The 25,865-nt window shown below is 41.9% G+C and overlaps 1 protein-coding gene across 1 annotated transcript in view; it reads right to left on the reverse strand.

Moving 5' to 3' along the window:
• Nucleotides 1-25,865, reverse strand: part of LOC124253309 (low-density lipoprotein receptor-related protein 2-like) — a 63,613-nt gene that overhangs the window by 4,307 nt on the left and 33,441 nt on the right. The window contains 25 exon segments of the mRNA XM_046687057.1: nt 374-433; nt 544-648; nt 997-1,119; nt 1,389-1,568; nt 5,413-5,636; nt 6,034-6,162; nt 6,843-7,116; nt 7,585-7,716; nt 8,165-8,305; nt 8,484-8,609; nt 9,129-9,327; nt 9,722-9,897; nt 10,417-10,548; nt 11,401-11,646; nt 12,146-12,271; nt 13,584-13,817; nt 14,123-14,371; nt 19,280-19,500; nt 20,037-20,210; nt 21,302-21,430; nt 21,885-22,143; nt 22,594-22,725; nt 24,235-24,357; nt 24,460-24,582; nt 25,242-25,499. Of these exon segments, the coding sequence (XP_046543013.1) occupies nt 374-433; nt 544-648; nt 997-1,119; nt 1,389-1,568; nt 5,413-5,636; nt 6,034-6,162; nt 6,843-7,116; nt 7,585-7,716; nt 8,165-8,305; nt 8,484-8,609; nt 9,129-9,327; nt 9,722-9,897; nt 10,417-10,548; nt 11,401-11,646; nt 12,146-12,271; nt 13,584-13,817; nt 14,123-14,371; nt 19,280-19,500; nt 20,037-20,210; nt 21,302-21,430; nt 21,885-22,143; nt 22,594-22,725; nt 24,235-24,357; nt 24,460-24,582; nt 25,242-25,499 (4,275 nt within the window).

The following is a 25,865-nucleotide window of genomic DNA, read 5'->3' on the forward strand; positions in this document are numbered from 1 at the left end:
GGGACATCAAGAACGAAACTGGTGCTATAATTATACGTAGGACGTACCCTGATGATGCTGAAGGTCGCTTTTAGTTCGTTATATAATATAATATGGAATAGATTGTTGAGTATGTGTACTTGCAATTCGTAACAGTGAATAGATTGCAGTGAGTGAGTATGCATGCTTTTACGCAGCTTTTAGCAATACCAGCAATATCACGGCGGGGACACCAGAAATGGGCTTCACACATTTTACCCATGTGGAGAATCGAACTCAGGTCTTCGGCGTGACGAGCGAACGCTTTAACCACTAGGCTACCCCACCGCCCCGATTAGATAGAGTGTAGGTACTTGTAATTTGTTATAGTGAACAGGTTGTAGAGTATACGTACTTGTATCATCCTGGGAAAGATGCTGTGGTTGTATATTTTCGCAATATTGTCCATAAAACCCTGAAAAAGATGTATTGTAATTATAGTGAAAATATAATGTCAATCTCATTTTGACGAATTCGTATTTTTCTGTCAATTTTGATACATAGAACCGAGTGGTCGTTCTTTACCTGCTATACAGTCGCAGCTGTAGGTGTCGTTGTCAGCGACTTTCACACAGGTTCCTGCGTTCCGACACTTGCAGCCTTCGGGAATGGGGATCTCGACTTCTTCAGCTTAAGAAAAAACGGGGGAATTTGAGTCACACATGGCGAAACAACGTTGATAGTAAAACAATATTTGGATGTGGGATTATACGTAAGTGAAAAAAATATTTGAATAATATCGCATCATTCAATTTGGGTGAAAACAGGACATGAAGCTTTGGTGAAACTAGCGACTGAGGCAAGGACCGTTCATAATTGGGTTTATCTCGGAGATTGGAATTCGAGATCATGGCACGAACGTAACTCTGAATAGCAAATATCGATGCTTTTATATCAACGGGCGTTTGATATTATGTAATTATGCTTGTGCCCCAAAGCAGACAGAAAGGTAAAGGGGAACTTGGCTACCATACACACCCGCATCACATATTGTTTCACTTGGATCAGCAAAGTTGGTGCCATCAGGACAGGCACAACGGAACCCGTCAGGCACGGAGAGACATAGGTGGCTGCACGTGGCTTTTGCGCACGCGTTCTTTACTGGAAGATAGAAATAATGATCCCCTCAATATCATGGTAATAAATCGTATTTGTGTCAGTGGCATCGTGGCTGATCAATATCCAAGGGTCATGTGGTCTTGGGTATATCCAGCTTTCGAGTTTACACGGAACTTCCAAGTGAAGCTCCGTGAAATAACATAGTGCAGATCTGAATAGCTGAGAAACTAAGGTTACATGGACAGAGTATACACGTTCAGCAGTAAATTCAGTTCTCGAAGATGAAATAACCGACTGGTATAAAGTCGTACTTGTGAGGTCATATCTGTTGTAGTGGTATATCTTGATGCCTGTGGGCAGCACCAGTCCGGTCTGAAGGGTCCTGTTGTCCCCTAGACCAAGCTTGTCCATGGAGATGATCTGACCCAGTTGCTGAACAACAACAAAGAGGCGACCTTCAAACACGTCCAGACTCACGGGATGCAACAGATCTGAAAATAGGCAATGCGTACTGAGTCAAAACCCTTTCCTTATTCATAAGATGTATCTGGTTACAGCAGAGCCGATTGTACAATTCCATCCTCAACATGTCTACCACAACAGATTTGAAAGCTTCACCGAAGCCTTGAATGCTATATCCTGTACCAAAGAGTGAATCTAAAGACACGTGTTTGCTTCATGGGTGCAGTTACTTAAATTCACTTCTGGTGTCCTCATTTGTGATGATGTTTGCATAGTGCTACTTACTAGGCTTAAGATGGACGCTCAATGGAACTTCCCATTATAAGATTTAAAGAAGACGTGACAGTAGAAGACTTAATATATGATGTATCTAGACACATGCCAGCCAGTTCAAATATTGCTTTAAAGGTCACATAAACCCTAGGGGGTTAAAATACATAAATCACTTACTGGCATCGTTATAAATGAAACCCCGTCATTAAAACTTCTCATTTCGACCTTTAATTGACTTAAATCGACCTTTTTGACAACAGTGCACAATTCTCACCCGCGAACGAAATTTCAACCAATCAGAGCGGCGCGACTCTGTGACGTCATATGAGGAATAGCTTTGAGGGCCGATGCAGAATTCATCTACATTTTAGGGGGTAAATTATCTTGTTTACAGGCTTGTATAAACCTGAAATCGTGACAATTGTTGTGGAAAATGAAAGCTATATGTTCTCACAATCTACTGTCATTTAATTTTGTCTTCTGCTTTGCCTAGTTTCCGAGTTACAACTTGTTTTCATAGACGCTTCTGTCACAATTGATTGGTGTCGTTAGGCCCTATTTGTATAATGACTGATCCAAATTGATCCCATTTCTGTGTTTTTTTACCTCGATATTTAATCATGTCATGTAAAAATCTGTTTGTAAACAGTGTCGGCCCATAAGTTTTCACATGCAATACAGCAATTAATACTCCCTTGTTGTAACCCGTGTTAGGTGGTATAAACCTACACATGTTATTTGTCATCATTCACTTGATGGTCAGTTAATGAATTTATAACAGGTATAATTAGTGGTAACACACTTAGATTACCCGACAAAGGTTCCCATTGGTAACCTCCCATTACCCCTACATGCCACTACCCCTACAGCTTATAACAACATAGTTTATGGTCTGTTGCATAACTTATCTCCTGCCTGTTACCTATTCCATACAGTGGACTGGTCCACTTAAGATGCACAACATGACACAAGACAGATTTTAAAAGTGACTTTAATACATGTGTTATCACCTTCTGGCTATCCTCTGGTGGGTGATTGTGTTCAGTCGTATTTCTTACCACATCGCCAACAGTTGTGACTCTTCCTTTGCATGTTGACTGCACACACTTCCAGTGTACACAGGTCTGTCGCTCAACATTCTTAGTGTGAAGATATCCATCCAACAGAACTTGACGGCTACCTCTCCGTGACATAACAAACTCAACATTGCGAAGACCAGCCATGTTGATGCCATGTTTGTTTCATGTCAGCACTTATATACTGTATGGAACAATCTCAATTTCCTGTATCATCTCCACGTTTTATTTCTCTCAACTTCTCAACATTGTAATATATGTAACATTAAAGTGCACTATAACAACTTTTCTTAACAACATTTAGCAATCACAACACTTTTCCAATTGTATGTTTCTTCTACTCATGGTTGAGGTTTGTTTTCATCATGAGACCACTAATTTCCTTGCCACAAAAGACTAATCACATTTATGCATCCCTTGATCTCATCTATGCTCCATGCACTAATCCCTCTTTAGGATTAGTCTATTATATCAGACAGGTAAATGCTAGGTGTTGTTTTAACTAGCTGTAGGGGTACTGGAGTGTAGGGGTAGTGGCATGTAGGGGTTATGGTAGGGGTTATGGGTGTGAACCTTCCCATTTGGCATTTCTTGTGTCTGGAGTAAATATTCAACATTATAAACATCGATCAAAGGATTAACCGATAACACGCTGATTGATTAATTACTTTTATCTTACACAGCGGAATTGTCAAAAGGTAGTGTTTATGTATGTAGATTTACTAATCTATACTGAATACACTCTGCCGTGTCGGTGTCTGCGTAAAAAACAACGTCCTTCTTTCAAAGGATTAACCGGCAATACATTGATTGATTGCCCATTATTGGCTAACTAAATTACTGTTTTTAATGAAAGGCGGACATAGGTGTGCTATCTTGGGTGACCAATGAGACTATACACCAATACCTGAAAAGATTTATCACTTTTTCGTATATTAAACTGTTAAAAGACATATCATTTGGAACAGTTTTGTGGATATTGATGGATACATTCCTCAAACAAGGTAATGGCCTGATATTGTTCCTATAACTTTAATCTGTTTTAATTTTAATATTTGCATTTTGTTTTTTATTCATTTGTCGTAGCATTCAACAGAATCATTGTTTTCACCGTGAAGTGTAATGAGACAGACAACATACACTAGGGTGTGTGTGCGAATTATGATTCACATTGGCAAACTATCAAATGTCTAGATATTACAGTTCTGTTATAAATTCACTATAAGTATCAGCAGATCGTCAGCTTTTTATTTAGTTTCAAAATGCATAAAAGTATGATAATAAACTAGTGGGATTATAAGACCAAATATAAAGACGCACATTGACTAGTATCTACATACTGGTGAGTGGACATTAACCATGTGAATGTAGCAAGAAATTTATGGCGCAGTATTGTGACTTCGACCCCCACCTCGCTTCCGTGGAAGAGATCGTTATGTTATAAGTTGTGTCATGCAAAATCCTTTTGGTTATGATTCCAATACATATTTAACTACGAGTAGAAAGTAGTTTTGATTTTCTAACTTGATGAAAACAAACTATAATCTCATTAATTCTAACAGACTTTACGATTTTCAAAAATGGCGGCGCCCTGTCGGGAACATCCGCCAGTCTGTGGATAAATGCTATTTAGGTTTGTTTTCACCGAGTTACTAAAATCAAAACTACTTTCTACTGGTAATAAAATATGTATTTTATTGATAGCCAATAGGATTTTGCATGACATAACGTATAACATAACAATTCTCTCCTGGCAGCGAGGTGGGTGTCAATATAATACTACTTACATTATTATTGTTACTTCGACCACAACCTCACTTCCGAGGAAGAAATCGTTATGTTACAAGTTGTGTTATGGAAAATCTTTATGGTCATCAATCATATACATATTTTACTATAACTAGTAAGTAGTTTTGATTCTTTAACTTCCGTGAAGCGATCTGAACACAAGTAAGATATCGTTTCAGGCTTCCACAACGCTCGCTTCGCACTCACAAACATAACCCATTTAGCACGAACTGCGGGGTCCTGTGGAAATCTGTGCATGGTGACACCATCACCCGACCCCTAGGAGCAATTGACGACAAAGCAACGATTCGGCATGTCGTCGTTCATGTCGAGAAATCATCAAAATGATGAGCGTGCTACACACTTTCTATACAAGTAACTGAAAATCGTTCCTCATATGACGTCACTGCAGTGCTCTGGCGACAGAGTTACGTAACCTGTCTGTGGTTTCGTTGGCGGGCGAGAGGGAAGCAGGCGACTTTTTGGCCACTTTTAATCGCTCGGTATTAATTAACCACAAGTTTTTAAAGAATAAATTTGGTGTTCCGCATAAGACTAACCACAAATCTTTCATATGTAATGGTTAAAAGAGTAACAAAAAACAAAGTTTAGTGGTTCTTTAAGGAATGTTGGCATTTGTCGAGTCATTATGCAGAGAAGACAATAATGCATAAAAAAATAGACAATTCTTCCGACAACCGAACATCCTCATTTGACAAATAGTTGAATATCTTACTCTTTGCTGTGACCACTGCCCTGTCCGAACCGTCTGGTTTCATGGACTCAATGACGTTCTCCTTCGCGTCACACCAGTACACACGGTCGCCCATGAAGAAGTCGATTGTAATACTGGTAGGCCGGCCGAGTTTGGTTGAAACCAGAACGGACCGCTTGTCACCAGTTGTCCATGCACGTTCGATCTTGGGGTGGGTTCCACTTACATCTGTCCAGTAGAGAAACCTGCAGTGGAAATCAGTATTTGTCAATATTTGTCTCCGTCCTTGTACCGACAAGATTGTGTAAAAGTATACTTCATTTTGTTTTTAAATGTTTTAACGTTAATTCGGAAAGATTACAAATTTTGTAATGTACTTCAAAATGTTGGAAGGAACACTACATGAGAAAGTTCAGGTGGTAATTACGTGATGGACTCTCAGAATTATTTTGTTTGTTTTATAGTTGTTACGACAAGCATGGGTTGCTGAAGACCAATTCTAAGCCGGATCTTCACAGGTACACAAGGGTGTGAGATGAACGCATTCAGCTCTGATGGTCATGGAACATTAGGACTCGTCGTGAAACTAGTTCGATGCAGTAATAGTTGATATGATGTTAGTATTTTTATTAAAAAATTTACCCGAGCCTTGGATTCACAGCAATTGCCGATGGGCTGTGAAGGTTCTTGCTGATAATGGTCCTCTGGTATCTGCCATCAGATTTGGCAACTGACACAGTCTTCTTAACGGAGTCCGTCCAGAAGATGTTCCTGGAATAAATGTATTCTTAAATATTCTTACAGACACGACGAGAGCAATATTCCATCCATATCACGGCTTCACACAATTGTACCCATGTAGGGAATTGAACTTGGAGCTTCGGCGTCACGAGCGAACGCTTTAACCCACTCCCATCACCGAGAGTAAATGCAATCAGGTTTATGTATTAGTGACGTATATTAGTTTACCCTGATGTCCCGAAACATAGGTCAAAGCCTGACCGTGTGACATCAATATAATCACCATACATATCAGCAGTATATAGTGTAGTTAGGGGCACTGGTAGCAATGGGTTCTTGACGGCCAGGGGCTGTGGGGTACCCTAGTGGTCAAAGCGTTCGCTCGTCACGCCGTACATCCGGGTTCGATTCCCCACATGGGTACAATGTGCGAAGGACATTTCTGGTGTCCCCCGTCGTGATATTGCTGGAATATTGCTAAAAGCGGCGTAAAACTAAACTCACTCACTCTTGGCGGCCATATTGTCATAGATGCCACAACTAAATGTTACCATGGGTGTCCCTTACCTGTCCTTACAGGCTGTCGGGTTCAACACCTAGCTAATGGTCCTTCAATATCCACGTGGTATTACCATGCCAAAATTTCAAAACTAACCACAACATCAGATTGCCAAAGCAACATAAAACCTCAACTATTAGTAATAACCTACTTTGTTACCCAATCCACTGCCAGACCCTCTGGTTGTTGTAGTCCGGATATTTTCAAGCTCTGAGCGAACCCCTGCATCGTGGCCTCTTTGGGCATTGCTGCCCGCCGTATGCTACGTTGTGACGTGTCGGTCCAGTACAGGAGCTTCCAGGCGGGGTCCACGTCTAGTGCATGGACCCGTTGTCCAGCCACCACCGCGTCAGTGTACTCCTTGGTGCTAGTGCGGTACTGGCGGATCTCAGAACCCATGGCAAACAGCAGGACAGCGTTTCTTTCTGTGGAATAAACAATGGTTTGGATACCATTAATGCATTATATACTGGACAAAAATAGTTAGGGATATATGAAAATTTTGAAATTATGAATACTGATCTATTTATTCATTTACACACTGATAAAATATCAATCATAAATATATCAATATCCCTAACTTATTTTGTCCAGTATAGAAACAGCAGGACAGCGTTTTGTTCTGTTGATTAAACAGCGATTGATGAGGGATTAAGGAATTCGATGCTATAGCTTTGCCTCCTCCAAATTTACAAAAATATGAAAAGCAAATTCAGGTACCAAATACACAACACAGGTAATTTAATACAAATTCTGTTTGCTCAGAAGATTCAAATAATATACAATTTCAATTATAGCCAAATCTTCTGACGTATTTGCAATAAATATTAGTTGGACACTGAAAGGCTAATTAGGTCAATTACTACCTGAGATGAATCTTTACAAATACGAACCTTTGGACTTGCACAGGGTGCCTTTTCTGTTGGTGTCGACGAAACCATCAGCACATTGACATTTGTGGGTGCCCTTGATGTTCTGGCAAAGCTGTGGACAACTGTTGCCCCACCCGGCGCACTCGTCAATATCTGCGAGAACAGACACATGGCGTAAACGCCCAGAGATACACAGAGCCATGAACCATCACGAACAACAATTTTACCTGGACCCTTTTTGCGGCAAAGGATTTGGTCAGACAATAGGAGAAAGATCTGCAAGATCATACATAATCCTTTCAGTAATTATAACCTTAAAGTGACGTTTCAGAGATGCAAATTGATCGTAGTCATGATAAGCTACTGAAAGGCTCGGGAACAGAAGATTACTATAGTAAACATGAAACAATCAGGTGGTGCTAAACCGTTTCGTCTTCTAGAACACTTCCTACGGTATCCGCTCAAAATGATGAACAGATTAATTGATAAATGTAGATCTTTCTTTGGGATGCACAGTGAACGAAAACTGGGATGACTAAAACCTTCAAAATATTTGGAAGAAAATCCAACGACAACACTTAGATTATGGGGGAATAGTCACCTTCGCACGTCTTCCTGTCGTAGGCAGCGATCTTGTAGCCTTTGCGGCAGCTACAGAAGTAGCCTCCCTCGGACAAGTTGGTGCAGTTGTGTTCGCAGCCGCCGTTGGAAGTTGAGCAGTCCCTGACACCCACGTCCTTGTCTGCAGAACATGTATATCAATATAAACCATATATCACCTATGCACCCACCGTTACGTTTTGTATGTACTTCAGGTGTGTGCAGATCAGATGCACCAAACTAAGACAACGCAGTCACAAAAACCTGTTTCAAGTATGGATCAAGTAGATTGTAATGTTCGACATAAACGTTGTACTCACGACATCCTTCCTCATCTGAGACATCGCCACAGTCGTCCACGTTGTCACAGACCTTATCAGCGTCCAGGCATTTGGAATTGCGACACTTGAACTGATTGGATGCACAGATGGTTGTCTTTACAGTACCTGTGAACATAGGAATAATCTGTTCTGACTAACTGAACACAAACATAGGGGTAATAACTGAAAGTAGGCCATGGGACAATTTCTAAACAAATGCATAGGAATGATGACTGAAATTGGCATAAATACAGTTCCAGATCATAGGCACATGGATGATTACTGACAGTAGGCACATGGATAATTCCTGATGGTAGGCATATGAATGATTACCGAAGAAAGGCAAGGGCAGTTCCTGATCATAGGCATAGGAATGATAACTGAAAGTAGGCACATGGATCATAATTCCTGATCGTAGGCATGGGAATATTAGGCATGGGGACAGTTCAAGATCATTGGTATGGAAATGATTACTGAAAGTAGGCATGGGACAGTTCTGATCATAGACACAGGAATTATTACTGGAAGTACACACAGGAGTAATTTCTGATCATAGGGATGGTAAACTGAGGTCTTATAACACAAGACTGATAGAAAACAAAGTCAGCTTCAAGCATAGTTTAGCCATGATGATCCAATACTTACACATATTCGACCTTTCGTCCGACTGGTCCCCGCAGTTGTTTACGCCATCGCACAGCCGCCATCTTGGAATACACTTGAAATTGTCGCATCGGAACTTGTCATCAGAACACTCCATGTTTTTACAGACTTCCGCAATCTCGTCGCTGTTGTCACCACAATCGTCGTCTCCATCGCACTGCCAGTTTGTAGGGATGCATATCTGGAACATCCAACGTGTTGATATATGTCACACAGGATATGGTTGACACACTGCACGAGGACCCTCACACAGCAATATCGTTGACAAATTAAGTGTGCGTCACTGCAAATAGTTGACACATTGCAAGTGTATGTCACTGCAAATAGTTGACAATGCAAGTGTGCGTCACTGCAATTAGTTGACACAATGCAATTATGCGTCACTGCAAATGGTTGACACAATGAAGTGTGCGTCACCGCAAGTAGTTGACACAATGCAAGTGTGCGTCACTGTAAATAGCTGAGAACAACAAAAATCAGCTACATTTAAATTATGACACTTTAATATCAATTGTGAGACCGGTTACGCGACACTGACGTCACGCCGAGTGTATGAACAATTCAATGCTACTCACATGGTTGCTACACTGGAACTTGTTGTCAGGGCAGTAGCGGCCACTGGGGAACCTGGCGGTGCAGTTGAGCTCGTCGGAGGTGTCTTTGCAGTCCCGGCGTCCGTCACACACCGTCTCCAGGCTCGCGCAGTACCCATCTGTGCACGTGAACTGGTTGTCCGCGCACACGTGAGTATCTGAGTGAGCATGCAGAACAAAATATAAATATATGGAAATTCAATAAAAATGAAATCGATATTTGTAATTTTATCAACAAGAATCATACGGAGTATATATTTATCAAAAATATTTTATTTGCCTTTTTATAAAAAGGCAAGATGATATAGGACTTATCGTCCCGCTCAAGATCACTGCTCTTACATAGCGTTTGTGTGTGTGTGTGTATGCGTGCGTGCGTGCACATTCAGGTTCATTGTGATGCTTATATAACATACCACAGTTTTACCGTGACACCCCACACAGACACGCTGTACTGTACCAGTCCTTGTTTAATACCCTTATTGCCGACCCCCAGGCAAGGTAAAAAGTCCCCTCGTTTAACGCGATTAGGGATCTAACCATGGGCGTCTCCCACTCCGTACAGACACACTATCCACTCGACCACATACCTTGTCAACATACCATTGGACATTATCGTTGCTGACCACTGGTTTTCACAGAGGAAATGAAACTGAAAAGTAGTGCTTTAACTTTACCTGTGCATATCTTTGGGTCCTCGTCTGATCCATCCCCACAGTCGTTGTCATGGTCACACTTCCACTGTCCCTGCACGCACTTCTTGTTGTCACACCGGAACTCGGACTCGGAACACTTCCTGTATTTGCTCTCTAGTGATAGAGAGAGACGCGGGTTATTAAGTTCTTTTTCCGTTACACAAAATACTTAGAGTGAAAACTGGTCAGTTCATTCATTCATGCGTGAGTGAGTTTAGTTTTACGCCGCACTCAGCAATATTCCAGCATAGCATATCGTGATATGCATCGAATCGTATCGTTCCAAGATATCGCGATACGTATCGTATCGTGATATTTCTGCATCGTCACACCTCTTCATGTTACTACACTTAATCTGTCATTAATCTATCAGACGAACTTTAGTACTAAGACAAAATCGTCCTTAATATTTTTGAGTAATATAAAAGGGGACTTTACTTGATTATTCGTTATACCGGACATGTGTCCTCCAGCATCTGAACTAAAACAGTTTCACACGTGTTATATACTAGTGAGTGACTGAATGTCAGCAATATCCATCGTGGGACACAAGGGTCCCGTTCCTCAAAGCGATCGTAGCGCTACGACTGTCGTAAGTTTATGTGACAGTATTGGAGTTACGATCATCTTAGCGCTACGATCGCTTTGTGGAACGGGGGACACCAGAAATGGGCATCACACATTGTACCCATGTGAGGAATCGAACCGGGTCTTCGGCGTGACGAGCGAACGCTTTTACCACTAGGATACCCTATCGCCCCCAAGATGAGAACAAAATACATTCAGGTTACGTATTACGTGACATTAGTATACCCTGATATACTGACCAACGTGCCGCAAAAATATAATCAGATTAATCACCATACACATCAGGAGCATATGCTGTAGTTTGGTGCTCTGGTTATGTCCCTTAGATGTCCTAAATCTAATGTACGAAATGCTTCGTTTCTTTCGTGAACCACTTACCACAGTTTTCGCTGCCTTCATCAGAGTTATCTCCACAATCGTTGTCAAAGTCGCACAACCAACGCTTAGGTATACAACGTTTGTTTTTACACTGGTAGTCGCCAGTTGGATGGCACACTGGACAATTCTCCTCAAGCTCGTCGGAGTTGTCCCGGCAGTCGTCGTCGCCGTCGCAACGAGCGACGTTGGGCACGCAGCGATAGTTGGTCTTGCACCTCCACCATCCGATTGGACACGCACGATTCTCTGGTAGCGGAGACAACAACATTAAAATAAAGAAGGCATTCAGAAGATGAATAGCAATTTCAGAGCCAGCCAGGGAAATATGGGAAGGAAGCCAAAGCTAAGGCAGATCGTAAACATAAATCACTTTGGTGAAAGCCATGAATAAGGTGTACCATGGATCAAACTCAATGTAGATGAAGAAATCGTTTATCTTGTTGTTTAACGTTGCACGCAGCAATATTCCACCTATATGACGGTGGTCTGTCCATAAGCACGTCTGAACAAGACAATCCAGTGGTTGACATAATGAGCATCGACCTTCGCGATTGGGAAACGATGAGACGTTTAAACCAATTAAGTGAGCCTGTAAAATCGATCCCGTTTGTCGCCTCTTACGACAAGTATGCCTTGCTGAAGACTAACTGGTACTGGGTCATGTGGACGGCATTGCTTTCGGTTGCAAAGCTGGCACTAGATTTGATCAACATAGTGATAGGCTTCAGGCAATATATTCTCTTACCACAAAGGAATTCCTTCTTTTCGTCAGAGTTGTCGCCACAGTCGTCGTCGTAGTCGCATTGCCAGGACGACGGAATGCACCGTCCGTTGTCACACTGGAATTGGTTCGTCCCACATGTATGATTTCCTGCAAATGATGACCGTATTATGACATTTCTTCGAAAATACACATTTATGTATGTAATACATAAGCCTGTAAACGACAACGAAACCTTATCATCAAAGATATCTCCATTGGGCAATCTTCGATTCCTTTTTCTCTTCTTGTGAAAAACCTTGGCGTTCTTTTGGACTCAAACCTCAGCATGGACAAGCAAATAAATCATCTAGTAAAGACCTGCCACTACCATCTGAAGAACATCGGCAGCATCCGCAACGTCCTAACAAAAGAAGCCACTGCCACCCTTGTGCGGACACTGATTTTATCCCGCCTGGATTACTGCAACAGTTTACTGTTTGGCATCTCTTCCTCTCAACTCCATCGTCTTCAGAAAATCCAGAACAAATCTGCACGCATCATCACTCTCACCAGTCCTCGCTGTCACATCTCTCCCATCCTAAACTCTCTACACTGGCTCCGTATTCGTGAAAGGATTGATTTCAAGATTCTCTGCCTCACCTACCAGTCTTTCTACAACTCAGGACCTTCCTACCTTCAAGACATTCTGACACATTACTCTCCAGAAAGAACCCTGCGCTCATCACAACAACTGTTACTTGCTGTCCCGAGCTACAATCTCAAATCATTTGGCTCAAGGACCTTTTCATATGCAGCAGCTTCTCTGTGGAACTCTCTCCCTATCGAGTTAAAATCATCTCCTTCCCTAAGTACATTCAAAACACGACTAAAGACTCATCTATTTCTTCGCTACAAGTGACTTCCAATCATCCGTACCTGCCAACTGTATATAGTTTTAACTTGAGCTCAGGAAGCGCTTTGAGCATATCCCTGTGACGTGGAAAGGCGCTATATAAATGGCCTATTATTATTATTTATAAACAAAGTATTTTGTTGTAAATATACATTTTAAAACACAGGTCATAGAGACAGCAGAGTAATATATGTTTCAGTATTTTGGTTCAGATGGCGTGTTGAAAGAAGCAAAGTCATAACTTCGTGATTCTTTGAAATAATCTGGTACAACAACAAATGGTAAAATCTGAAATACTCATTTGAAGTGAATTGTGGATTACATATATAACAAAAATTGTTGATTCCACCGACAAGGAGAATTGTTGATTGCATATGTAAGCCGAATTTTTGATTACATATGTAAGCCGAATTGCTGGTTCATTTGTGTGGATTACCTTTGTAACATAAATTGTAAATTACATATCTATGGTCGATTCTAAATCACATAATAAATTATATGAGGTGCAATCTGGATCACTTGTTTAAGGGGAATGGAGAACATGTAGTGTAAAATCTTTTGACTAACCACACGAAGCTTCATCGGAGCCGTCGCCGCAATCGTCATCTCCGTCACAGCCCCAGCGTCGCGGGATGCACTTGTTGTTGCCGCACTTCAACTGCCATGTTTCACAAAGCCGGCTGTTACAGTTTTCTTCGTCAGAGCCGTCACCGCAGTCGTCGTGAAGGTCACATACTCTGAAGGAGTAGGTGCAGTTCAGGTTCTTGCACTGGAACTGGCCAACTGGACAGTGGCTAACCGCTTAAACAAAAAGAAATGTTACAGGAAGTGAGTGAGTGTGGTTTTACGGCATTTATGGACATATTGACGCAGTATCACGGTGGGAGTTATCAGACATGTTTCACATATTGTACTCATGAGAAAACCAACTTACGCGGCTTATAGAAATATTTAATCACTATCATGGTGGGGGACATCAGAAATGTTATACATATTGCACCCATGTGGAAAACGAATTAGCTTTTGATGTGACGGCGTACACCATACCCACTGTGCTAAAAGTTAGTGATGAAGTATCAGTATGAGAGGTTCCTGCTGCTACTTACGACAGTCCTCTGGTTCGTCCGCTCCATCCTTACAGTCCTCCTCCCCATCACACTTCCACAGCAGAGGCACACAGCGGTCGTCGGTCGCCCCGCACCGAAACTGGGCGCTGCTACAGTTGGCCACACATGTCTTACCGTCCTGTGATAACAGGAAGTCGTCTGGGCATGCGCAGGTGTAATCACTTCCGCCGGGCGCTATCAGACACAGATGGGAACAGCCGCCATTGTCTGAACCACAGGGGTTTGGAGCTGCAACCACATTGCTATATTACGTCAAGTTTTCAAATATGTTTAGTCACAACATAGATTTCCGAAAGTCAGCTTCAGAATTCATTACACAATGACGGAAAAACGTAAACACCATATCGTTTTATATGATTACGTAAACAGTCACCAGATTAGATCTGGAAGCAAACCAGTCTGTAAAGATGGCTTAAATAAGTGAAAAGCTTATCCATGTTATCCAAGATTTTCACTTATACGGGAAAATGTACAGTCAGTCCCCCGCCCCCACCACCACCACCTCGAATCGATGGTATGTATCTACCAGCTGACGGTTTCTGACGTTGCATAAGGTGGTAGGTATATGTATATAGTTCGGCCTATGGAACTAGTGATATATGTAGCCAGTTTCTGCCCGAACTGGTGGTTTATATGAGGGAGAGTGATTGGTGGATATGTATACACCTTGTTTCTGCCTCAGGGGATGGTATATATGAGGGAGAGTGATTGGTGGATATGTATTTACCTTGTTTCTGCCTGAACGGGTGGTATATATGAGGGAGAGTGATTGGTGGATATGTATACACCTTGTTTCTGCCTCAGGGGATGGTATATATGAGGGAGAGTGATTGGTGGATATGTATATACCTTGTTTCTGCCTCAGGGGATGGTATATATGAGGGAGAGTGATTGGTGGATATGTATACACCTTGTTTCTGCCTCCTCAGGGGTGGTATATGATGAGGGAGTTTGACTGGTGGATATGTATATACCTTGTTTCTGCCTCAGGGGATGGTATATATGAGGGAGAGTGATTGGTGGATATGTATACACCTTGTTTCTGCCTCAGGGGATGGTGGTATATATGAGGGAGAGTGATTGGTGGATATGTATATACCTTGTTTCTGCCCTCAGGGATGGTATATATGAGGGAGAGTGATTGGTGGATATGTATATACCTTGTTTCTGCCTCAGGGGATGGTATATATGAGGGAGAGTGATTGGTGGATATGTATATACCTTGTTTCTGCCTCAGGGGATGGTATATATGAGGGAGAGTGATTGGTGGATATGTATATACCTTGAGTGATTGGTGGATATGTATATACCTTGTTTTCTGCCTCAGGGGATGGGTATATATGAGGAGAGTGATTGGTGGATATGTATATACCTTGTTTCTGCCTCAGGGATGGTATATATGAGGGAGAGTGATTGGTGGATATGTATATACCTTGTTTCTGCCTGAGGGAGGGATTGGTGGTATATATGAGGGAGAGTGATTGGTGGATATGTATACACCTTGTTTCTGCCTCAGGGGATGGTATATATGAGGGAGAGTGATTGGTGGATATGTATATACCTTGTTTCTGCCTCAGGGGATGGTATATATGAGGGAGAGTGATTGGTGGATATGTATATACCTTGTTTCTGCCTCAGGGGATGGTATATATGAGGGAGAGTGATTGGTGGATATGTATACACCTGTGTTTCTGCCTCAGGGGATGGTATATATGAGGGAGAGTGATTGGTGGATATGTATATACCTTGTTTCTGCCTCAGGGATGGTATATATGAGGGAGAGTGATTGGTGGATATGTATATACCTTGTTTTCTGCCTCAGGGGGTGGTATATATGAGGGAGAGTGATTGGTGGATATGTATATACCTTGTTTCTGCCTCAGGGGATGGTATATATGAGGGAGAGTGATTGGTGGATATGTATATACCTTGTTTTCTGCCTCAGGGGATGGTATATATGAGGGAGAGTGATTGGTGGATATGTATACACCTTGTTTCTGCCTCAGGGATGGTATATATGAGGGAGAGTGATTGGTGGATATGTATACACCTTGTTTCTGCCTCAGGGGGTGGTATATATGAGGGAGAGTGATCGGTGGATATGTATACACCTTGTTTCTGCCTCAGGGGATGGTATATATGAGGGAGAGTGATTGGTGGATATGTATATACCTTGTTGCTGCCTCAGGGGATGGTATCAATGGGGGAGAGTGATTGGTGGATATGTATATACCTGCTTTCTGCCTGAGGAGTGAGGGATGGTATATATGAGGGAGAGTGATTGGTGGATATGTATATACCTTGTTGCTGCCTCAGGGATGGTATATATGAGGGAGAGTGATTGGTGGATATGTATATACCTTGTTGCTGCCTCAGGGGATGGTATATATGAGGGAGAGTGATTGGTGGATATGTATATACCTTGTTGCTGCCTCAGGGGATGGTATATATGAGGGAGAGTGATTGGTGGATATGTATATACCTTGTTTCTGCCTCAGGGGGGGATGGTATATATGAGGGAGAGTGATTGGTGGATATGTATATACCTTGTTTCTGCCTCAGGGGATGGTATATATGAGGGAGAGTGATTGGTGGATATGTATATACCTTGTTTCTGCCTCAGGGGATGGTATATATGAGGGAGAGTGATTGGTGGATATGTATATACCTTGTTTCTGCCTCAGGGGATGGTATATATGAGGGAGAGTGATTGGTGGATATGTATATACACCTTGTTTCTGCCTCAGGGGATGGTATATATGAGGGAGAGTGATTGGTGGATATGTATATACCTTGTTTCTGCCTGAGGGGTGGTATATATGAGGGAGAGTGATTGGTGGATATGTATATACCTTGTTTCTGCCTCAGGGGATGGTATATATGAGGGAGAGTGATTGGTGGATATGTATATACCTTGTTTCTGCCTGAGGGGATGGTATATATGAGGGAGTTTGACTGGTGGATATGTATATACCTTGTTTCTGCCTCAGGGGATGGTATATATGAGGGAGAGTGATTGGTGGATATGTATATACCTTGTTTCTGCCTCAGGGGATGGTATATATGAGGGAGAGTGATTGGTGGATATGTATATACCTTGTTTCTGCCTCAGGGGGTGGTATGTATGAGGGAGAGTGATTGGTGGATATGTATACACCTTGTTTCTGCCTCAGGGATGGTATATATTAGGAGAGTGATTGGTGGATATGTATATACCTTGTTGCTGCCTCAGGGATGGTATCAATGGGGAGAGTGATTGGTGGATATGTATATACCTGCTTTCTGCCTGAGGGGTGTATATACCTTGTTTTCTGCCTCAGGGGATGGTATATATGAGGGAGAGTGATTGGTGGATATGTATATACCTTGTTGCTGCCTCAGGGGATGGTATATATGAGGGAGAGTGATTGGTGGATATGTATATACCTTGTTGCTGCCTCAGGGGATGGTATATATGAGGGAGAGTGATTGGTGGATATGTATATACCTTGTTGCTGCCTCAGGGATGGTATATATGAGGGAGAGTGATTGGTGGATATGTATATACCTTTGTTTCTGCCTCAGGGGATGGTATATATGAGGGAGAGTGATTGCCCATGGATATGTATACACCTTGTTTCTGCCTCAGGGGATGGTATATATGAGGGAGAGTGATTGGTGGATATGTATATACCTTGTTTCTGCCTCAGGGATGGTATATATGAGGGAGAGTGATTGGTGGATATGTATATATACCTTGTTTCTGCCTGAGGGGATGGTATATATGAGGGAGTTTGACTGGTGGATATGTATATACCTTGTTTCTGCCTCAGGGGATGGTATATATGAGGGAGAGTGATTGGTGGATATGTATACACCTTGTTTCTGCCTCAGGGGGTGGTATATATGAGGGAGTTTGACTGTTGGATATGTATATACCTTGTTTCTGCCTCAGGGGATGGTATCAATGGGGGAGAGTGATTGGTGGATATGTATATACCTGCTTTCTGCCTGAGGGGGTGGTATATATGAGGGAGAGTGATTGGTGGATATGTATATACCTTGTTGCTGCCTCAGGGGATGGTATCAATGGGGGAGAGTGATTGGTGGATATGTATATACCTGCTTTCTGCCTGAGGGGGTGGTATATATGAGGGAGAGTGATTGGTGGATATGTATATACCTTGTTGCTGCCTCAGGGGATGGTATATATGAGGGAGAGTGATTGGTGGATATGTATATACCTTGTTGCTGCCTCAGGGGATGGTATATATGAGGGAGAGTGATTGGTGGATATGTATATACCTTGTTGCTGCCTCAGGGGATGGTATATATGAGGAGAGTGATTGGTGGATATGTATATACCTTGTTTTTCTGCCTCAGGGATGGTATATATGAGGGAGAGTGATTGGTGGATATGTATACACCTTGTTTCTGCCTCAGGGGATGGTATATATGAGGGAGAGTGATTGGTGGATATGTATATACCTTGTTTCTGCCTCAGGGGATGGTATATATGAGGGAGAGTGATTGGTGGATATGTATATACCTTGTTTCTGCCTGAGGGATGGTATATATGAGGGAGTTTGACTGGTGGATATGTATATACCTTGTTTCTGCCTCAGGGGATGGTATATATGAGGGAGAGTGATTGGTGGATATGTATACACCTTGTTTCTGCCTCAGGGGGTGGTATATATGAGGGAGTTTGACTGTTGGATATGTATATACCTTGTTTCTGCCTCAGGGGATGGTATATATGAGGGAGAGTGATTGGTGGATATGTATATACCTTGTTTCTGCCTCAGGGGGTGGTATATATGAGGGAGAGTGATTGGTGGATATGTATATACCTTGTTTCTGCCTGAGGGGTGGTATATATGAGGGAGAGTGATTGGTGGATATGTATATACCTTGTTTCTGCCTGAGGGGGTGGTATATATGAGGGAGAGTGATTGGTGGATATGTATATACCTTGTTTCTGCCTCAGGGGATGGTATATATGAGGGAGAGTGATTGGTGGATCTGTATATACCTTGTTTCTGCCTCAGGGGGTGGTATATATGAGGGAGTTTGACTGGTGGATATGTATATACCTTGTTTCTGCCTGAGGGGGTGGTATATATGAGGGAGTTTGACTGGTGGATATGTATATACCTTCTTTCTGCCTGAGGGGGTGGTATATATGGATGTCCATAGGCCGATGTGTGATATTCCGCATCACCGTGTGGTTGGCGCCCGTCAACTTGTTGGCATATTCGATGGTGAGATGGTTCCAGTCTGTCCAGTACATAGTCTCCTCAAAGATGGTCATTGCGAACGGGTGGGGTACCCCTTCTATTACCGTATGTCGGTTCGTGCCGTCTAGGTTGATGGACCTGTCAAAATAGTTGTTTTTGCTAAAACCATGATCAGCACAGAATACATGTCACGGTATACTCCTAGAATAATTAGATAAACGAACCAACACTTTTCTTAACTCGCCTTTGACCATGGCAAATACGTTACATGTTCTATTGAAACCTAGTTATCCAAAGCAGATAAAAATATCATATTACTTTCAGGTTTCGGAATGGATACTTTGGGCTCTACACATATCAAGTAGGCACCTGAGAATTGGACTTCGCCAAACAAATAGCAAACGTTACTCCGCTGAAAACCATAGCCGAAACACAGCCACAGGCGGATCCAGAGAGAGATCAGGAGTGTGTGTGTGTGCAGGGGTGTCTATATAGGTTTTGTGACATGGCCAAAATGCCGCGATACACGTACACCATGTAGTATGATGTTTTGACTATGAAACTACTTTAATACTTTTCGTGTTGAAGATATACAAGAATAGGAGGTTCATTTATTAATTCACACTTTAAAGGCTATTCGGGGGAACCTACACACCATTGTTGACGGTACTCACTCTATGATATCTAAGTGAGCGTCGGCCCACCACAGTCTGTTCATGTCGTAGTCGATGGCGATGGCGTTAGGCCAGCCCATCTTCTCCGTGATGTAGCTGAGGGAGAGATTCGTGCCATCCAGACCCATCCGGCCGATGTAGGGCTTCGCGCCCCAGTCAGTCCAGTACATGTACCTGAAAGTGTCAAGACGAATACCATCACAATATATGGTAGACCCGTGAAGATCCGGATTAGAATTGATCTTCAGCAACCCATGCTTGTCGTAAGAGGTGAGTAACGGATCGGGTGGTCAGGCTCGCTGACTTGGTTGATACATGTCATCGTATCCCAATTGCGTTGATCGCTGCTCATACTGTTGATCACTGGGTTGTCTGGTCCAGACTGGATTCTTTACTGGCCGCCGTCATATAGCTGGAATAGTGCTGAGTGCGGTGTTAAATAACAAACTAACCAACCAACATTTCATGTATGTCACAGTTACGGAAATGGATCTCACTGTAAGGTAGTGTTGTGTCACATCTTATGTGTAGTGAGGCCATCTGGCTTCTAGAATCAGTTCCACTTCCCTCATTGTCACACGTCATGCTCACTCTCCCTCACTTTTCATGTTTCACGGTAAATTTGGTTGGGTGTGCCGATAATGTGCACAATAATTAGGATTACAAAACTGTTTATCTGTACTACAGTTATGACCAATATATTAATGCCAAAATGTCCAAAATTCGAGTTCAATGTCATAAAACAAATATTGTGTGCAAATTTGTAACCATACAAATACGTCACGAAATTAGTCTTCAGTCTCTCTGCAGAATTTCTGCCTTACACAGTGAGAAAGTAGCAGTAGGTTGCAAACACAAGCTGAACACCATGCACTCTACTTGAATCATCAAGGAGCCGGGTTGACTTTTGCGATATGCAATATGCGGTGGTTAAAATATTGTGTTACAAAAACATACCCATACAATGTGTTTTATACTCAGAGACTTATGAATGAGAAAGGTTAATTTGTGTTGTTTTGTTTCAAAGCTGTCACAAGAACTGACAACATCAATGCAAATATCACATTACAATTTGTCACCAGCCCATCCAGTTGCAGAGACAGATCGATCCTTTGTTATTTGCCTATCGAAACATATATACCATGGACCGTAGTCTGTTTTATACGATCTTGTATGAGGAATAGTGGGCACGCGTCTTGGCGTCTCATGTCTGTTAGTATCATGCTCACTGCATTCCACAATCAGCTTCCTTCAACTAATCTTACCCGCCAAATGGATCCACAACCATGGCCCTGGGACGTTCCATGCCTCTCTTTAGAAGTGTACGCCGGTTTGTGCCGTTCAACTCTGACACGGAGATCTCTATATTCTTCCCGTCCAACCAGTAGATTTTCCTGTCAGTCATAATTCCGTGATGAACATGCATTCTTTAACTGTCCTTAGAAGAACTGCAATGGTCTAACTAACAGCAGCAATCCAACTGTTCACATTTGAGGTAACAAACATTATGTGATGGAACACTGTGCCCTATACTGAATAATCGTAATGTGAGTAACATCCTGAAATCCAAGCGTCAAGGTTCCTAAATTATTTGTGCCGCGTTGTGCCCCTTGGACAAGTTGGTAACCTAATAGTATTATCGGGTTCGAATCCCAGTTCGCCCGAGTATTTGTGCAGCTTCGTCAGCACCGTATCCGTATTTGTTGGTTTAACAAACGTGATAAACATCTTAGACTTGAATTACTTTGGGCTCTCCTTCCACATTAAGCTGACATACTGTGATATAGTAGGAATACTGGTTAAAACTGGTTAAACCAACTCACTCATCCTACATTCTAACATTTATACCTTCCGATCCAGTCAATCGCTATTCCTTCTGCACTGGGAACGTTATGCCTCAGTACTACTTCAGGACCTGTGCCGTTGAGGTACATGCGGTAGATTCTATGTTCCTTGACATCGGAAAAGTAGAGACGATCATCGCTGTAGTCGAAATCAAGAGCAACTATGTTCTGGTAACCCTGTGTGACCCGTCGGTAGTTGTCTCCCTCTATTGACAATTCCCGGATGTAGTAGCGGTTGGCAAATATCAGCCAAGGTGTAATATCTGGAAGTGGGTGTCAATGATTTATAATGAAGCATACGTACATAGTAAAATATAAATTGCATGGACAAAATAAAATGGGTACTTACATCACGCCTCTCATTATGATTTAAATTAGCCTCTCATAAGCGGCATCATGTTTCATCTGGGCCTTGGGGTAGCTCAGTGGTTAAATCAGTCGCTCGTCACGCGGAAGACCCGGGTTCGATTCCCCACATGAGTATATCGTGTGAAGCCCATTACTGGTACCCCCACCATTATATAGCTGGAACATTGCTAAAAACGGCGTAAAACTAAACTCACTCATGTTTCGTCTCTTGAATCATTTTTTCCTTGCTGGAATTGTATGTTAATGGGTCGGCTTAGAAGCCATGTGGTTAAAGCTGTGACTCGTCACGAGGTTGACCCGTGTCCTATACAGTCCCAATTTCAGTCCCATGAAAAGTAACTCACTGTCGGTCTTCTTGCAGGTCCTGCCGTCGGCCAGTTTCTGGTAGCCTTCAGCACACTTGCAGATGTAGCTGCCCAGTGTGTTCTCACACAGCTGACTGCAGGCGCCCGGCTGCTCCACACACTCGTCGATATCTAAACAGGTAACACCTCTGTTTGCTTACTGCATCACAGCTTCATGCACGCTGTAATTATCGTTAGATTTGTAATGTCAAATATATTATATTCATTAAGGTGGTTTCAGAAAGTTATCACTATTTGTGATTTCTTAATTTGATATTGCTTTATAAAGATATAACAAAAATGAAACATGGGAGTAAGGATTTGAACCTTAGACTCAATGACCCATAGTAAAGTCAGAATATTATCACATTAACATAAAACATGATAATAATAATATCGTAAATGAACAAAGCATATGTTCCACCAGTAATAGTGCTATTTTAGATGAACTTCCCATTTCACCTTGATGTCTTCACTTAACGGTCTCATAGAATGCCCTTTCCTGCATACTACTGAAACGATCTAACAGAAGAAAGGAATGTCGCTCATGTGCTATTTACCAATAAACATCCTTTGATTAACAACCTTAAAGTATGTAAAAGATATGTATCTATATACTTCTGTGAATATATTCGTGTGCCATTTCTATCAGCCAGGGGATTCATGAGAATAAACATTCTTCATTTTCGTTTTCGATGTCATCAAACCGTTCTACATTCCTTCCCTTATAAAAGTTGGACATCATCTATGGTACTCTAATTAATCGTCAACTGTGCATGTTGCGACGTAAATAATGCTAGGGATGCTATTTTCCGCTGATAAATAAGTGTTTTTGTTGCATCCGATCTTGTAAACCTGGGAAAATTTAAACTATAATGTCGAAGCTCTTGCAAATGTAGTGGTGTTCCGATGATCGAAAATAATCGAAAATCGATCGAAAGAAGGATTAAAAATGATTATCGATTGTAAAAAACATATTTTCGATTAATTTGAATTTTGTTGTTTTAGTTTAACACACTTGAATGAAGTAAACTAGCGATTAAATTTGACGAATATTCACGAACAAACATGCGCTCAACAGCGTAAAGCTATGCGCATTGTAAATTTTTAACTACTTTTAATGTCTAATTACAATTCCAGTGTCTTTCTTGCATGCATGTATTTCATTGCATGACAGTATTAGTTATAAGGAACATTTATTAGAAAAAACCTGGGGGAAAACCCTTCAAATTGGTGATTTCATTAAAAATGTATATATTTCGATTATAATCGATAATCGTTCACCACAATCCTCCGATAATCGATAGTGGATTTGGTTTCCGATTCCCAACACTACTGCTTAGTCACCCAGCTGGATGTACATTTAATAAGTTCCATACATCTAGGTGGTGACTAATCGCAAAAAAGACTATCGTATAATACATATTATGTAAATGAATCAGTTCACTCAGGGATCGTATTGCTTCGCAGCCTTGAAAGTAAATGAAAATTCTATTATTATCAAACAACATACAACAACACAAATTAACTGTACTTACACTTTCAACACATTTTATGTTCCTTGCAATACCAACATATGTCTACAAAACACAGATGTTAATTACTATACTGTCATATCCAGTCGTCTCTCCATAAACTTACTGCAGTGTGACTCATCCGAGTTGTCGCTGCAGTCGGGGTTCTTATTACACACGTGTTGATAGTTGATACAGTTGCCGTTCTCACACCGGAACTGATTGCCGGGACACGTTGGCTCTGGTGTCACTGTAACAAAGGTGAAGGTCGGTCAGGAGCAGTCGGGTCAAAGATGTCGTAAATATTGTATGGGAGGTGCCATAATATTATGTACAGATATATGGTACTCACAACACAGGTCTTCCTTCTCGTCGGAGCTGTCTCGGCAGTCGTTATCGCCGTCGCAGACCCACCTGTGCGGCACACAACGCTGGTTGTCGCAGGTGAACTGGTTACCACTGCATGTTGAGTAGTCTGAAATTAGTGTGTGAGTGAGTATGGTTTTACGCCGCTTCTAGCAATATTCCAACAATAGGGTGGTCTGAAATGTACCTGATCTGACAACACTGTTTGTCTACATGGATTTACATGCATTCGGATCAAGTTTACGTCAGTAGTGACAAATCAACAAGTACGATATGGAGTCCCACAAACCAGCTAGGGCATATCAGAGATTCGAACTCAGGATATGGCATGTCTAAGCGACGCAACTCTACGTAGTTAACAGCGGCGTCAAGCTTCAATAAATATCCGTAGCTTCAATTAATTTTAATAAAAGTAGTTCTAATGGGGAAGTGGAGTTCAGTTGTAGGAGTACAATAATCCAACACAAATATATATTTGGTGTTAATGATAGAAGAGGGTCATTACAATGAAGTTTGTTTGTTCTGTGCTTTTACATTATGTAATATATACTCATGGAAACAAATAAGGGAACATATGAAAGTACAAGTGTTTCTTTATTCTTTTCCAGGTTTCTTCGCAAGGTATGTATTGCACTGTGAGTGAAATTCTGGAAATAAATAAAGGAACACTTGTACTTTCATGTGTTCCCTTATTTGTTTGTATGAGTATATATAATTATTCAAATAACACCCTTCTTGCAACAAAAGGGCATCTAATCCGTAGCTTACCGCAGTCGTCGGGCTCGTCGGAGTTGTCTCCACAGTCGTTGTCGTGGTCACACTTGAACCTCTGGGACACGCACAACCCGTTGGCGCACTGAAACTGGGTCGGTCGACATGACCGCGGCGGGCACGTCTGGGCCTCGTCCTCGCCGCCATGACAGTTGCGGATGCCATCACAGACGCGCCTCCGATCAAGACATGGGTATGTGCCAACCTGTTTGTTAGACTCGCACGTAAATGTGTCGGGAGGGCAGGTACGCTCAGCTGTAAGCAGATGGTACATATATAGGTATCACTGACTGACTGAGTTTGGTTTTACGCCGCTTTTAGCAATATTCCATCAATATCACGGCGGGGGACACCAGAAATGGGATTCACTCATTGTACCCATGTGGGGATTCGAACCCGGGTCTTCGGCGTGACAAGCCAACGCTTTAACCACTAGACTACCCCACCGCCCTATATAGGTATCAATAGATTCGAAGATGATATATGTACGTTTAATATACACTAGGTTACAACGTCAATCATCATTCTAAAGCTGTTGAGGAAAACATGACACATATATATTACACTTATCAGATCAAATGTGTGTAAACAATTTGTAACCTTGTATATTGCCTAGTCTAA

The sequence above is a fragment of the Haliotis rubra genome, unplaced genomic scaffold (assembly GCF_003918875.1).
Source record: "Haliotis rubra isolate DU_JTF1 unplaced genomic scaffold, ASM391887v1 Scf539, whole genome shotgun sequence".
Lineage (NCBI taxonomy): Eukaryota > Metazoa > Mollusca > Gastropoda > Lepetellida > Haliotidae > Haliotis > Haliotis rubra.